The following is a 17,490-nucleotide window of genomic DNA, read 5'->3' as shown; positions in this document are numbered from 1 at the left end:
ATCAATTTTTATCAATTAATAATTAAAAAATAATAGAATTAATTCATATCGTAATAATTTTGATAAAAGTCCTTTATATCCCACAATTTCATAATATTAGTCGACTTTAAAATTATATAAAAAAGATGTTAAATTATCAAAAGAAAAAAAAAACTCAAATATCATAATGACAATATAATCAACACCTTTTTTCTTGAAGGTGTGCTAAAATACATATATATTTTGTTTTAATTAATGGAATAAGGGTTAAATTAGCCATTAAACGTAACAGGAAAATGCAATTTGACCACATAACTAAAAAATACCACTAGATCATTCAACATTGTAAAATCATGCAATTTGTCCCAAGTGACCTGAGTGGCAGGTTACCAACAAGTAATTTTAAAAAAAAATTATTAAAAAAAAAATCTCCAATTGTCTGATCCATGGAGATTGTCTTCCTCTCTTCATATTTTGTTTTTAAAACTTTGAAGGGAGTCATACCGGCTGTCTTCATCCCTTCATATTTTTTTTTAAAGCTTTGAAGGGGTACTGAAGGCAGCCATGGCCGCTGCCTTCATCCCTCCATTTCTTTTAGACCTTTGAAGGGACGACGAAGGTGGAAGTCATGACCGTTGAGTTAATTACCGGTTAATAATCTGTCACTGCAGGCCACTTAGAACAAATTACATGATTTATAGGGTTGAATGATTTAATTGCATTTATTAGTGGTCAAATTGCATTTTCACTTTAAGTTCGATGGCTAATTTGACTATTATTTCTTAATTAATTAATTACATTGTTTTTGGGACTGCTGAACAGTCAATGTCCGGGCCAATCTTAAACGGCAAGGGAACTTTACAATAACCGGGGAGACCTTGAGCCCGTTTTATCTGCTCCGGCGTGGCTTTAGCAAGTCTCTCTTTTATGCATTGGCAAGCGCTTTGCCTGTCTACCTTCGTCTTCAAATTATCCGCCATGGTTTTCAGCGCCGAACAACACTCCGCCGGAATATCACCGCCTGTCTTCACCGCCGAACAACACGGTGTAAGTTGGGCTTTGCTGTCGTCGCATGCAACCGCCTGCGCTTCCACCCATGCCGGAATTTCTGCAAAGGTGATGACGCATAAGAGGAGCAATGACGTCAGCTGCATTCGGTTTCCGACCACTGCCATTATCTTAGTACTACTGATGATAGATTTAAGGATATGATCGATTGTGGGAATAGTTGAGAGGTATTTATAGCTGCCATTTACCACGTATTCGTATAATCAAAATCACCATAAAATGTAAATAAATAGATACATATGTTTTTTTTATGTCATCAAAATTTTCTTAATTAACTTTTCGATCGTATGAGGAAAAACGTTAAAAGTAACATCTGCACATTTAACTACTACCTACTACCAACTTATTAATTATAATTTATCAAATCTCACACACATAATAAAGACGAGATGGATAAAACATTTAATACTCATCTTATATAATTCACAAAGGTGAGTGTATTTATTAATTATTATCCATGATTAGGTTAAAAAGATTTGGTTCTATTTAAATAAAATCTTATCTATATTAAAGCTAAGTAATATTGGAGGAATAATAATTTTGTATTTAAGAAAAGTTTTTTTGATCAAGCTAATTAAATAGAGAATATAAGTACGAGATATTAGGAAATTATTACTAAATTATAAGGGTCTGGTTAGAAATATGAAAAATGACTTCTGTATGTATTTCTTGAAGTTTTTAGTGTTTGGTTATGAACATAAAACGAAGTCAACAAAAAAAAAATACTCATTCAGGTCAAAGAAGAAATGACTCATTTGGAAAAAATATTTACTTGAGAGGCATTTTATATGATATGGATTAGGCTATGACGAACTAACAAATAAAAATTTTGGTCTTGTCCACAATTCAAAAAATTCAATATATATGTGGCCAACCATCTTTACTCCTTACTGTATGATAATTATGTAAGCGTGGGATGTAAAGTAGGTTGGGAAAGGTGAAGCTTTTCCAGGATGTCGTTCTCTAAGGATGACAGATGGAAATTGAACAATGCGCGACTAAGCATGAGTGCATAAGAGCCTTAGAAAGCTAGGTATCAAGACTTAAACAAATAGCATTATCAAAGTAACAAGTGAAAGTAAAGCAACAAGTAATTGTAAAGAAGCAAGTAAGTGAATGGAGGATACTAGGACTAGGTGTTCCTAGTTGGAGCAATAGAATGACCCTAGCTAAGTATATGAAGTATTGTAATGTATTGATCGGAAGATGTTTCCATTGCCAAGCCACTCTCGTGGTCTATTTGGCCTATCAAGTAGCTAGTAAAATCCTATGCTCATAACAACCTTACTAGCTACTTGAAACATTTCATTGAACAATTAGAGTCCACATCTTCTTCTGGGTTCTACCTCTAGGTTCAAGGTGGAAATTGCAAGTGGAGTAGGATTTAGTGTAGTTTGATTCTCTTGGCAACTACTACACACCTCTAAGACCTATTGCATGATGTGGCCATCACTATACAATAATCTATATATACAAAGTGTACTTCCAACAAGAATATATCAAGTCAATACATCAAGTTACTTCCTAATTGCAATCAAAATATTCTAGCATCCTAACAATTAAACCTAATCGTAATTCTCTAAAAATTAGCTAGACATTGTCACAATTGAATAGCTAAGATGAAGATTCAATAAAAGCATTTGAAATGAAAGCAAATTGCAACTGAAATGAACAATTAGCTTTGAAAGCAAAATCTTCCATCTCCAAGAAAATCTTCAATCAATTGTAGTTGGAATCCCCCTAGGAATTATTAGATCAAGGTGTCAAATTGTTATAAGAACCCTAGGGAGGATTCTCTTTCTAAAATCTAAAGTACAAGTTGAACAAAGTGTAAAAATCTAGATTCCTCCCGCAGCGCAAATGAGGTCAAGGAGCTATTTATAGCCACTTTTCAGCTTCGCGTCACACTGGCTATCACACAGTAACAACCTATTTGACACGCAGAATCAGTGCACAGATCTCCTCATCACGAGGGCAGTTACCTCGTGATGAGGGCGTGGCTTAGCATAAAAGTTTGCAGAAAATTGTTGTCGCGAGGCTGGGATCACACGGTAACTTAAAAATCTTTTTGTCACAATTAGTGTTCTAAAGTCTAAACCATCACACGATCCTTACAAATTTTCAATTGCCTTAGCTTGATAGGAGCTAGCCACTTCAAGATATATAAATCTAGTAAGTACGTGTAGTACACACGGGCATTGCTAGTGCGCTTAACGTGCACCAACTGTAATTTTTTTTTTTAAAATTCGTGGAGCCCACTTTAGAGGACAAAAAATTATCACTCTTGCAATAATTTAAATCTTCTCCCTCAAACACACTCTTTCTTCTGTCTATAATCTAACCTCCTCAAAAACTAAACTAAAATTTCTATTGAAAATGCTCTAAGTCAAAAATTATGAAGAAGTCCGGATGAGCTCACTGCCCTATGCACATTGGGAAGCACATGCTTGTAAGAGCATCCGTAATAGTGGGGTTTTTTTTTTTTTTTTTTGTGATTTTTGAGTAGTTCTTGTAAGTGTGATTAGGAAAGAGAATATCAAAAGAAAGAGAAAAAAAAAACTAACTTAAAAGTTAGAGTGGCCACCAGTTGGCAGCCAATCTGACTCGCCCCAGCGGGCGCGTGAGGCGGCAGTGCATGCACTGCTGTCTGTTTCATTTTTTTTTCAAACACAATGTTGTGTTTTGCGGGAGGAAAAAAGAATTCAAAAATCATCTTCCACATTAATAAAAAAAATCATCTCAAATTTTTTAGACACAATTTTTTAAAAAAAAAACTTCTATTATGAATCCTCTAAGTTCTACGTAAGTTCCTTTTCTCCATTTTCTCACACGCACACCCCTCCCTAGACCTAACCCATTTATCTCTTCTCATTTTTATCCATCTGCTTCTCTACACTCGAAGAACTCTCATGCATTCCCTTCACTTTAATTTGCACCACACATACACAGCCAATCTTTCATTGTCTTCGGATACAGCACCTCTCCTCTCCCTTATTTAATCATTACGCCTACTGTCACAACCTTGCACTATGTCTTTTGGGTCTTGACCCGTTGTCAAGTGTTAACCACGTTTGTTTTTTTTTTTTTTTTTTTGAAAACATGTTATCCACGTTATTCTTAGATTCATGAATCATGGTCCATTTTATATTGTGACAATCAATCCATACAACTGTGTAGATCATAAATAAAAAGTACATTATTTGAATACATAAAATATATTATTTTGTATACTATTAAATAATATACATTCAATATACAAATAATGTACTTTTAGTATATTAAAAATGTCCATTGTATTCATGGAATGTATATTATTTGAGTATTAAAAATACATCATTCAATACTCAAATAATATACTTTTAGTAAATTAGAAATGTATTTTTTTGTGGTCCAAACAACACTGTATGCATTGCGGTCCACATAATAATTAAGATATTCTTTTGTAGTCCATTTCTTTTTTGTGATCCATTTGCTTTTGGCTTTACTATCACACCAACATGATTTTATGGTGAATCCGTTCCATTAAAAGTCATAATCGACACATTTTTAGGGTGTGTTTGGTTGGTGGGTTTAGGCATAAAGAATGGGTATGAAAGTGATTGTTTGTGTTTGGTTGATAGGTTTTGTGAATGCTACTATGGGTTTGGAATACCCCATTAATGACAAAACCATACCCTTATTAAATAAGGGTTTCATCTCCCTTCCTCCTTTTTTCCTCAACTATTAATAATCATTCTCATTCCACCCACTTACCAAACATGTTAAATACTTTAACCAAAATCCATTACCATTACCAAGTATTTGATACCCATTCCGATTTCGATTCCCATGTGCGAACCAAACGCACCCTTAGTCTAATTAAGATATAGTGCCCACCATCAATCCACTCCAACCATTCAACAAATTGACACATTACTAAACGCATTAGTTGGCCGGCAGATCAGACTAGCTTTACCATTGAGTTTGTTCTCTACCTTCGCAACCTTTTTCCCTCATTAAAACAAGAGCAATACTATGTATATCCCTCTTAAATTTTCCTTTCAATCCATTCATTATGATGTGATAATATCTTATTGATAACTAAATTTTTACTTTATTTAGTGACTGATTAACCAATTCATGGTCATCCAATGAATAGAAGCCACATGAAATCAAAATTGCTGAAAGAAAAATTTAGAAGGGAAAGAAAGTGTTTTACTTTTCTTTTTTTTTTTTGAAAATAGAAAGTGTTTTACTTAAAATTAAAAAAAAAAACAATAATAATAATAATGTGAGGCCACACAGCACATAGATGATAAATGAGACGATGGGAAATGTCAATCTTGACAGAGATCAATCGTCCTACTGCAAATCAATTTACACTTTAATTTCACATGCCCTAACAGGATCGGACCAGGCAATTTATATCGTGGACCAGGGTAGTCCAATATATAAAGTTTGATTTCATAAAGTACAGAATTCATGTCCATAATACACAGAATTATATAGTTAATGACACATAAACACTTAACATAATACACAGAATTCATGTTCATAATGCACATAATTCATATTCATAATGCACAGAATTTATGTTCATTATATCGTGTTTATGTGTATGTGTATTATGAACATGAATTCTATACGTTATGAAGTCAAATTCTGTGTATTGGACCGGGGTACACAATACACTGTGGACCCTGGTCCATGATATAACGATTGATCGGAGCTAGCCACTTCACGAAATGGTCCCTTGACTAACAAAATTACCAATTTGGTCATGAGTTAACGGATGTCTTACCGCAAAACAAACGGAGAACTAAAATGGTTAAAAATTTTAAAGTTGAGGGACTTAGGCTATGTTTGACAAACTTAGCTGAAAAGGTCGTTGAAAGCTGAAAAGCTATAAGTTAGAAGCTAAAAACTGAAGAGTTGTTAAGATAGTAGGTTATGCTTAAAAATGTTTGGACATCTTCATAAAATTTAAATAGTTTTAAATTTAAATAAGTTTGTTTACATATTAAAACTTAACATTTTGAAATGAAACTATTAGCATAATCATGATCTAACATCTCATAATGAAGTAACAATATTGTTGCAAATCTCCTTCATCTCAACAGAGGTCTCACTTAAATTTTCGTTGGTAGCGATATTATTACTTAAATCTTGAAGTTTATCGCGCGGTATGTAATCTCGAACCTTAAGGAGTTGTTGGGTAGTGAAAATAATAAAGATAAAGATGGAAAAATGTTAGGAAGCTAGTAGCTTATTTTGGGAACATTACCAAACACAGCTTATAGTTTATTAGTAGCAAAATAAGTTATAAACTCCTAAATAAACTCTGCCAAATTAGTGATTTCGCTATAGTCAAGTTATCATTTCGGCAATTAAATCTAACCTATTTTACGAGTTAGAATAATGTATATTATGAGTTATGAAAATGCATCTTGCAACAGGTCGCGTAAAAAAAAAGTACCCAAAATCAGGTTGTTTTTGGACTGTGGTCCACACAGAGACCACAATAACTGTTATACAAGCTAGCCGCGCAGGCCAAGTTATTCCCTAATTATCAGAACTACATACCACACAGTTTTTGTTCTACATATATAATATCGCCTACCTACACTAGTAGTAGTGGATATACATATATACAACAATATATATAATGATCATTATCCTAAGGATATGGAGTTCCTTCATGTTCTTGTTTTGAGTGTGTTATGCAGTGTTTTATGTTGGGCATTTGTGCGGAAGAGACGCAGTAGCAGAAGCTCGGTTCCCACAAATTGGCCTATCATCGGAATGGTTCCAGCGATCCTTGGGAATGCTCACCGGATCCACGACTATCTGACGGAGCTCGTCAAACTCGGAAATGGCACATTTGAGTTCAAAGGGCCTAATCGTCATATCTTTGGTAACATGGACATGCTTTTCACTTGTGACCCTGCTAACATCAACCACATTCTCTGCAAAAACTTCGCAAACTACCCAAAGGGTCCCCATTTCATGAAAATCTTTGGAGGAGCTCTCGGAGATGGGATAATCAGCACGGATTCTGAGCTTTGGGAGCTTCACAGGAAGACCACCACGCCCCTCATGAATCACCCAAACTTCCGCGCTTTGTTAGAGAGGAACGTCGCGGAAAAGATAGAGAATGGGTTGTTTCCAGTTCTTGATCATTACGCTGAACAAGGAATCCAGGTTGATTTGCAGGAAATTTTCTATATGTCCACTTTTGACGTAAGCTGTCTGCAGTTTTTCGACGTGGATCCGGGCACCCTCTCCCTTGATTCGCCTGGAGACCATCCATTTTGTAAGGCCATCAGGGAGGCAGTGAACGCTATTTTCTACAGACATATACTCCCGGAGAGGTGTTGGAAGTTACAGAAATGGTTTGCCGGGATTGATAGAGAGAAGAAGCTCAGTGAAGCTGTAAAGACTGTTGATCAGTTCATATACCCGATCCTTTTGGAACGAGGTTAGATTCTTACTATTCTGTATGGTTAAATTATTTATATATAACATTTGGTATCAGAGTTGAGCCTATATTAGACACAGTCTGATTGAATAACAAATCTTAATTATTCAGTCAACCAAACCAGATCCTAATATATAATATATATTATTAGGGAAAATCTTACCGAGGACAGATCAACTCAACAAAAATCAACAACTGCCTAGTAATTTCAGCATGGTGACTTCTCACATTGAAGCACACCGGGGAAAGTCGATGCAATTTCTCCGAGACACCTTTCTGGCTTTGATAATTTCAGGAGCAGATACCATGGGCTCAGCACTCACTTGGTTCTTTTGGCTCCTTGCCAAGAACTCACTGGTTGAATCAAAGATCCTTGAAGAGATCCTTCAACTAAATCTAGTAAAAGAAGACAATAAGGTTGTGGTTTTTAAGGCTGAAGAATGCCACAAGTTAATCTACCTCCACGCTGCTTTTTGTGAATCTCTTAGGTTATTTCCTTCCTTTCCCATCAATAACAAAACACCAATGGAGACAGATATTCTCCCCAGTGGCCACGTTGTTACTCCAAACACGAAAATATTACTGCCATTTCATTCAATGGGGAGGATGGATGCAATCTGGGGTGAAGATTGCCTGGAATTCAAGCCTGAGAGATGGATTTCACCTGATGGAAGAAGAATCAAGCACAACCCATCTTACAAGTTTCCAGCCTTCAATGCTGGACCCAGAAGTTGCATAGGCAGGGAAATGGCTTTCATTGAAACGAAAATGGTTGTCGCTAGTACAATATGTCGCTTTGAGTGTCAGCTGGTAGAACCTCATTCTACACCTCTACTTAGAGAATCATTTCTTCTTGAAATGAAACATGGTTTGAAGGTCAAGCTCACCAAGCGTAAGTACTTGTGAACCCATTAACACTCTCTCAACAATCAATTATATATATTATCATCATATTGTGTTAATTAAAATGCTCGCGTATATATGTTCTAATAATATATGGCCAGGTAGCATAAGTATCTGTACGTAGACTCTTGGTCTTTATGTGAATCTTGTTGAGAAAATTGAAGAGATTATTAAATTAAATAAAAGTCTGTATTAAGAGTGCAAGAATCTTCTTAATATTTTTTTTTAATGTAATGTAAATGTGTTTGTGTTGATACACCCATGGTGCAATGTTGCTCAAGTTATTATTATTGTTGATGATGATGTGGAGGAGGAGATAATCACTACTCTAGGCATTTAATAGTTAGTTATAGTACTTTACAAGTGGTAGATGTGATAGTGAGTGGTTTTTATGATTCCCTATCATTGAAATAAGAATTAGAGCATCAGTTGGAGTTTTTTCTCCAATTTTTTGTGGGTCCCATCATACACCTCATCATCCACTATCTCACTCAATCACAAAAACCCCTTTTCACATCAGTTTAGAGTATTTTTTTCAAAATTTTATGGACCCACCATTTTACTCCACTATATTTTAATTAATTATTTATTTAATATTATAAAATTATAATTACAATTAATATTTTTGTATTATATTTAAATTAAACATGTTACATGTCAAAATTAAAATAAATTATAAATTTTCAAATTCTAATAATATGGAACCAAAATACATTTATATTGCATAAATTTTTGATCAAAAAAATTAAACAAGAAAAATAAAAAATTATATAAACTAAAAAAAAAAGTAACAAAAAAGTTTTTTAAAAAATAATAATAATTTTACAAAATAAAATGCTTGGCCATTGCTGTAAACGGCCAAAAAAAATTTAAAAAAGAAATAAAATCAAAAGAATCCATCTTGTGGCCTGTGGGAAGCGCGCCTGCCATCCAAGTCTGACAAAATCCATTTATTTGCAGGAGTAAATTTTGCTAATAAACTTCCTTCCACATCAGTTCAAATTTACAGCCTCAATTGTTTGTCAACTAATAACCACGTAATATCCGCTGATACAGATGCTCATAGGCCTCAACAAGAATGGGTGATTCTTGTTGATGGATTAAATTGACTTGGATGACCAGTATCAAATAACCCACTTAATAAAGGGCAATGATAAATAGGTAAAGACAAGATAATGAGATGGAAAAGACAAAGAATATCAGTATTAATACTTGTGGAATGCTATTACAAGAGAGTGAATGATAGAAATGATGTCTTAACAAGACAAAGACAAACTAATTTATAGTAAAGCTGCCCCATAACCCTGCACCCCCACGAGATTAGGGCCCTTTGACGGAGTTCATGGCTGAGGCTGAGGTCGGCCTCAGGCGCACTACGCGCCGGAGGCTGAGGTCGGCCTCAGGCGCACTACGCGCCGGAGGCCGATGCCGGCCTTCGGTGCACCGAGCGCCCAAGGTCGAGGCCGGGTTGTGGAGTTGACTTTGGGTTGCTCTTGCTTTCCCTTTTGTGTTGATTCGCTCCGAATCTAAGCCCAATATATCCATCACTTGTTGATTGAAATCATTGCACATGATTAAGATATTTTGTATGCTTATAGTGGTCCAACATATATAAGCCCTTCGATTTCCTGTTGCAATAGTACAAACGAATTAACTAGTCATTACAAGCTTGCATTGTAGTAGGGTATATGCATGCTTCTTTTAATAGAGATCAACAGTGTACTGATGCAAAACTCCCCTTTCTCATCAATGGAAACCCCATCTTAGGCGGCAGGGAGTTGAATAGGGATTAAACCATGCCACCAAACTTTTCTTTTTTGCTTTTTTGCTCTTTTGCTCTTTTTTTTTTCCCTAGTTTTTGGACTATCATACAATATTTATTGAATTTAATATGATAAAATTAACAAATTAACGAGTCTAAAAATAACGTATTAAAATCAAATGAAATGAGCCAATCAAGACAGGGCAGCCTAGCTTGCAACCTAACCCTTCAATCGCGTTCCTTGTTCTCAATTGAGAAGTTTGCTATGTACATGACAAAAGAGACATTCAGCAATATAGTTAGATGTCATGCAGTGACTCTCCCATATGGGAGGTCATGAAATCGAGCCTCGGTGGAGGCGATATCGACTCTTTATGCTTCAACATGTTGAGAAATTATAGATGAACATATACTACAATGTAATAAGGTCAGTTGTATTAAAAAAACTCAATAGTTAAAGAACAAAAGAGACATTTATCAATAATTTTATTGCGAAAATTAATTAACATGTTGGTTTTATCTTAGAAATATATATAACAATTAAATTACTTGAAAATTTATTACAAACATTTAGTTTGTTTAAACTTCCCTATGAGTGTTAAAAAAAAAAAAACAAAAAAAAACTTCCCTAGCTATGAAATTTTTTAAAATCTCCAATATATCCTTACTATAATAAACAAACATTATGCACTCTTGGAGGCAGGGTTGTGCCTCATTGGTACGCGTAAAATGAAGGAAATAATTGATGGTTAATTAGTGGACAGTCTGAAAAGGTATTAAGACTTCTTTTTTTCTTCTTTTTTTTTTTTTTAAAGTATAAATGATTATGTCAGAATTAGTATTAGTCCATATATATTTTCTCAACCTCTTTAAAAGCACAAAAAGTCAATACTGTTAAACATAAATATATAGTATAAACATAAATGTGCAGTCCAACTATCAGCTTAGGCTTTTAATTGAGTGAGCACATGTTTCAATTTGGTATTAGAGCCATGCGAAAGGTCATGGGTGTGAATTTGGAGTTTACCGTGACTCAAATACGGTTAGGAAGCAGAAGCCTGCTTAAAATGTTTCTCATCTGTTACGGTCCTATCTAGGTCATAAAAACGGATGCTTTAATTTCATTGAGAGATCCTACAGTGAAAGTATCCCATATCTTTTATTTATTTATTTTTTTGTCACATCTGGTAGAAAATCTTTAAAAAAAAAACAAACAAACAAACAAAAAAAAACAAAAAACAAAAACAAAAACAAAAACAAAAACGCACAAATATTTTCATTTCTTTCATTCTTTTTATACATCATTTTGTCCATCGCATATCAACCCAAACACTACCCAAAAAAATACAATGGAAAAAAATTGAAAAAACAAAGAGAAAAAAAAAAAACACGACAGGAAAAAAAAAATTCAAAATCAATTTTTTTTCTTAAGTTTCACTGATATATATCTATTTTTTATGACCAATATTAACTCCCTGCATGTTCCTTCCACTTCTCAACCATGGATAGGATCTTTGTATGAAATTCGCCAACAACTCGATAATCACAACCATTATCACCATGAAGCTTCGAAAGTTCTTCAACATTCCATAGATATTTTAACCCAAGCCGTTAATTTACTTTAAACACACCATACAAATCAGAAATCACCCTTGCCATGTCCATTTTTCGCCCTCTAATATTGCTTCACCATCAATGGGAATTGAGTAGACCGAACCTCCTATTTTCGAGAATCAATTTCTTTTGAAGATTAATCTTCCAAAATTTGATGTCAAAAATCCTCATAGATAGATGGATTTTTATCATGAAATTTTGGATGGTCGTCGTCTCTCTTACATTTCTTTCATGGTTACGGGTGAGCCCTCGAAATGGTTTTGTTGGAGGGAAAACAACAATTTATTATGATTTTTGCCAGAATTTTTGAATCAGATCACATTAAGTTTTGCTTTGATCAATCGCACTTCGACATCTTTCTAGAATATTTCAGATAAATGGTATTGGAACAATCAAGATTGCAATATTCCAGAAAGATGTCTATCGATGGCTACTGCCACCACCAACAACAACAACAACAACCGGTCTAGAGCGTAAGGAGTTAACAACAACAACAACCATTCTTCTTCGCATGATCACTATCGATGGCTACTGCCACCAAGACGTCAACAGCTTACAGTCTGCCAAAGAATATTCCGATCCGAGACAATGCTCATGTGAATTCAAAATTTAACGTGACTTAAATATGGTTAGATTATAAATAATTCGAGAGTGCATTATTTTGGATATTATCAAATAATGTACATACAATACAAAAATAATATACTTTTAATATATTAATTAAAAATGTACCTCGTATTTAAGTTAAGTACATTATTTGAGTATTAAAAACACATTATTTTGTATAATGTACATTCAATACAAAAATAATGTATTTTTAGTATATTAAAAAATGTATTTTTTTGTGTGGTCCATACATAATAATTTGCCGCATTGTAAACCCTAGTCCCAAAATTATTATATATGTTTACAAAAACACATAATTTGGTTAACTACAAACAAAAAATGTTAACTATATACACATATATAATATTTTAGCTGCATATTATGGCATGTAGTTAATGTATAAAGTGCTTGTAGTTAATAGACACATAATATGTGAACTTTAAACACACTATCTAACTGTCATTTTAGACCAAGCCCACAAATACAATGCAAGGTAAGCCTAGCTAGTAAATGGTATAATTGTGTTCTAAAATTATGACCATACAATTCTAAAACTATAAATATAGAATTTAAAAATTGTAAACATGGACCTGATCGAGTCCACCCTGCAAAGTGAACCAGGTCCATAATTTGCCTTGGGTAATCAGAACTACATACCATATAGTTTTTGTTCTATATATATCGCCTATACCTGTACTAGTAGTAGTATAGTGGATATACATATATACGACAATATATATATAATGAGCATTATCCTCAAGGATATGGAGTTTCTTGATGTTCTTGCTTTGAGTGTGTTATGCAGTGTTTTATGCTGGGTATTTGTGTGGAAGAGACGCAGTAGCAGAAGCTTGGGTCCCACAAATTGGCCTGTGATCGGAATGTTGCCGGCGGTCCTCAAGAATGCTCACCGGATCCACGACTTTGTGACGGAGCTTGTCAAACTCGGAGATGGCACATTTGAGTTCAAAGGGCCTTCTCATGTCTTTGCTAACCTGGACATGCTCTTGACCGCTGACCCTGCTAACATCAATCACATTCTCTGCAAAAACTTCACAAACTACCCAAAGGGTCCCCGTTTCCGCAAAATCTTTGCACCTCTCGGAGATGGGATTATCAACACCGATTCTGAGCTCTGGGAGCTTCACAGGAAGACCACCCTGCCCCTCATGAATCACCCGAACTTCCGCGCTTTGTTAGAGAGGAACGTCGCGGAAAAGATAGAGAATGGGTTGTTTCCCGTTCTTGATCATTGCGCTGAACAAGGATTCCATGCTGATTTGCAACAAATTTTCGAAAGGTCCACTTTTGACATAAGCTGTCTGCAGTTTTTGGAAGTGGATCCGGGCACCCTCTCCCTTGATTCGCCTGGAGACCATCCATTTTGTAAGGCGATCAGGGATGGGGTGAACGCTATTCTCTACAGACATTTACTCCCAGAAAGGTGTTGGAAGCTACAGAAATGGTTTGCTGGGATTGATAGAGAAAAGAAGCTTAGTGAAGCTGAAGAGGCTGTTGATCAGTTCATATACCCCATCCTTTTGGAACGAGGTTAACTATTCTGTATAGTTAAATTATTTATTTCTAACATTTGGTATCTGAACCTATATTAGGCACAGAGTCTGATTAATAACAAATCCTAGTTATTCAGTCCAACCAAACCAGATCCTAATATATAATATATATTATTAGGGAAAATCTTACAGAGGACAGATCAACTCAACAAAAATCAACAACAACTGCCTAGTAATTTCAGCATGCTGACTTCTCACATTGAAGCGCACCGGGGAAAGTCGATGAAATTTCTCAGAGACACCTTTGTGACTTTGATTCTTACAGGAGGAGATACCACAGGTTCAGCACTCACTTGGTTCTTTTGGCTCCTTGCCAAGAACCCACTGGTTGAATCAAAGATCCTTGAAGAGATCCTTCAACTAAAAGAACACAATAATAAGGTAGTGGTTTTTAAGGTTGAAGAATGCATCAAGTTAATCTACCTCCATGCTGCGTGTTGTGAATCTCTCAGGCTATTAGCATGTATAGAAGGGTAGTATAGTCTATTCACATACTCAAAGCAGTTACAACAAACCTTACCGCCATGTACAACCTATATAATGTTCTGTATCTGCATGCTAATGAGATATTCAGTTTTCTCCCATCCTTTCTGTTATGATCTCGTAACCTCCTCCTTCACCGCACTCTCTGCTTCTACTTGCGTCATGGTATCAGAGCAGAGACGATCCACCTATGCTGCAGCCGTGTCTGGAACTGGAGAGTCCGGTCATCGATCACGGCCTTCCACTCCGATCGTCCAATCACCAGTTCGCACAGGCGAATTTCAGAGAAACTCAGCTCCACAGAGGAGTGCCAATGCGGATGATGTTGAAAATCCTCTGCATTTGAATAGCAACGAAAGCTCGAATGCTGTCCTCGTTTCTCCTCCACTCGTTGGCAGTAGCAACTACGGTACATGGAGTATTGCCATGCGTAATGCGCTGGAAGTGAAAAACAAGTGGGGGATCGTAGATGGAAGCGTCGCCATGCCGGACAGTTCACATAGCCAATATCCGGCATGGAGAAGGTGCAATCTCATGATATGTTCTTGGATTTGCAGGTCTGTTCATCACTCGATCGTCCAAAGCATCGCGCATATGCAGAAGGCCAAGGATGTTTGGATCGATTTGAGGAAGCGTTTTGATCAGCGCGACGCACATCGGATTTCAATCTTGCAAAGTGAGATCTACGATCTCAAACAAGGTAACCTCTCTGTTAGTGAGTATTACACAAAATGCCGTGGCCTTTGGGAACAAATGAATGAAATGAGGCCATTGCCGATCTGCAAGTGCGAACCACAGTGCTCGTGCGATTTACTTGATCAAATAAGAAATGAAAGAGAAACAGATCATATCATCCGTTTTCTCCAAGGTCTCAGTGAGGAGTATAACACACTTAAATCAAATATACTTGTTCTTGATCCCCTGCCTGACATCCATAGAGTATATGTTATGACCGAAAAGTTCGAAAGGCAACTGCAGTTCACAAATCCAACTGGATTAGAGATTATGCATGCAAATGTGACTCAAATGAACCTAAATACCAATGAGGATCTTGCTGCTGCTGTTCATTACAACAACAATCGTAAGAACTACAACAATACCGGGAATAAGGTTGCTAAGTGCACCTTCTGTGGAATGAACGGCCATACTGTGGAAAAATGCTATAAAAAGCATGGCTATCCACCTGGATGGGTGCAAGGCTTCAAAACCAAGGGGAAACAATCCACAGCAGCAGCATCTACGAGCAACACTCAACCATCCAGTGAACAGATCCAGACACTCATCTCACTATTGCAGAATCAACAAATACAGACTCCTATGCCAACCTCAGCTGCTGTGTCTCTCATACCTAATTTTGATGAGGAGGTTCACTCAAATGAAGGCAAGTGTTCATTTAAAACTCATATTAATTCTATATCTCTGGAACAATCTGCTTGGATCTTAGACTCAGGAGCCACTGATCATATAACTTGCTCCTTGGATTTCTTTAATCAATATCATGTGGTGAAAGGGGCAGTTGTCAATTTACCTGATGGTAAATACATTGAAGTAAAGCATATTGGTGACATCAAACTCAATGATGAATTATGGCTGAGAAATGTGTTGCACATCCCGGATTTCCAATTTAATATTGTTTCTGTCACAAAACTGCTCAAAGATTCATCTTATAATCTGATTTTTACATCTGATCAGTGTATGCTCAAGGGGAACAGTGGGAAGACGATTGGTTTTGCTAAGGAACAAAGAGGTCTATACCTGCTGCACGAACCACCGGGAAGTCACAAGAAAGATTATGGTCATTTTGCTATGCAATGTAGTGTTGATATTTGGCATCAACGTTTGGGACATTTCCCCATAACTAAGATGCACCTTTTACAGAATTTGTCTGCTATTTCTATGCACAATAATAAGACTACTGCCTGTGATGTTTGTGAATTTGCCAAACATAAGAAATCTCCCTTTCCTTTGAGTAACACATATTCTAAAGCTTGCTTTGATTTATTGCATATGGATGTTTGGGGACCATTCATGGTTAAGTCATTGGGAGGTGAAAGGTATTTTCTCACCATAGTTGATGATCACTCACGGTTCACTTGGCTTCATCTAATGAAAAATAAGTCTGACACACAGCAGCTGGTTAAGAACTTTCATAGACATGTTCATACTCAATTTGCTACACAAATAAAGGTTATACGAACAGACAATGGGGGAGAATTCAGTATGCCAAAATTTTTTGAGGAAAATGGCATTATCCCCTCCTTCACCGCACTCTCTGCTTCTACTTGCGTCACAGGCTATTTCCTTCCTTGCCCATCAATCACAAAACACCAATGGAGACCGATATTCTCCCCAGTGGCCACGTTGTCACTCCAAACACAAAAATATTACTGTCATTTTATTCAATGGGGAGGATGGATGCAATATGGGGTGAAGATTGCATGGAATTCAAGCCTGAGAGATGGATTTCACCTGATGGAGGAGGAATCAAGCACAATCCATCTTACAAGTTTCCAGCTTTCAATGCTGGACCCAGAAGTTGCATCGGCAGGGATATGGGTTTCACTATAATGAAAATGGTTGCGGCTAGTACAATATGTCGCTTTGAGTGTCAGCTCATAGAACCTCATTCTCCACTTCTACTTACAGATTCAATTCTTCTTGAATTGAAACATGGTTTGAAGGTCAAACTCATCAAGCGTAAGTGAATGAAGCCATTAACTCTCTCTCAACAATCAATTATATTATCATCATATTGTGTTAATTAAAATGCTCGTATATATGTTCTAATAATATATGCCCAGGTAGCATAAGTATCCATACTTAGACTCTTGGTCTTTATGTGGATCTTGTTGAGAAAATTGAGAAGGTTATTAAATAAAAGTGTGTACTAAGAGGGCGAGAATCTTGTTGTTTAAGTATGTAATGGAAATGTGTTTGTACTGATACACCCTTGGTGAAATGTTGCTGAAGTAGTAGTTGTTGTTGTTTATTATTATTGTTTTTGCCCGTGCGTTGCACGAAATAGATTTGCTATAATATGTTAA

The 17,490-nt window shown here is 35.9% G+C and overlaps 3 protein-coding genes across 3 annotated transcripts; 2 read left to right on the top strand and 1 right to left on the bottom strand.

The window, feature by feature from the left end:
- Nucleotides 1-773: 773 nt before the first annotated feature.
- Nucleotides 774-1,154, bottom strand: LOC115998864 (non-specific lipid-transfer protein 1-like). The gene has a single exon (XM_031238524.1). It carries the CDS (start codon nucleotides 1,152-1,154, stop codon nucleotides 774-776), a length of 381 nt encoding a protein of 126 aa, XP_031094384.1.
- Nucleotides 1,155-6,631: 5,477 nt separating this feature from the next.
- LOC116000165 (alkane hydroxylase MAH1-like) lies at nucleotides 6,632-8,663 on the top strand. The gene is made up of 2 exons (XM_031240201.1): nucleotides 6,632-7,504; nucleotides 7,656-8,663. The coding sequence occupies exons 1-2, from the start codon at nucleotides 6,712-6,714 to the stop codon at nucleotides 8,408-8,410; spliced, it is 1,548 nt and encodes a 515-aa protein (XP_031096061.1). The 5' UTR covers nucleotides 6,632-6,711; the 3' UTR covers nucleotides 8,411-8,663.
- Nucleotides 8,664-13,153: 4,490 nt separating this feature from the next.
- LOC115998863 (alkane hydroxylase MAH1-like) lies at nucleotides 13,154-17,151 on the top strand. Its single transcript, XM_031238522.1, has 3 exons — nucleotides 13,154-13,940; nucleotides 14,103-14,415; nucleotides 16,740-17,151. The coding sequence occupies exons 1-3, from the start codon at nucleotides 13,154-13,156 to the stop codon at nucleotides 17,149-17,151; spliced, it is 1,512 nt and encodes a 503-aa protein (XP_031094382.1).
- The last annotated feature ends 339 nt before the right edge of the window (nucleotides 17,152-17,490 follow it).

This window comes from Ipomoea triloba, chromosome 12 (genome assembly GCF_003576645.1).
Source record: "Ipomoea triloba cultivar NCNSP0323 chromosome 12, ASM357664v1".
Classification (NCBI taxonomy): Eukaryota; Viridiplantae; Streptophyta; class Magnoliopsida; order Solanales; family Convolvulaceae; genus Ipomoea; species Ipomoea triloba.
This window is presented reverse-complemented; position numbering and strand designations above follow the sequence as displayed.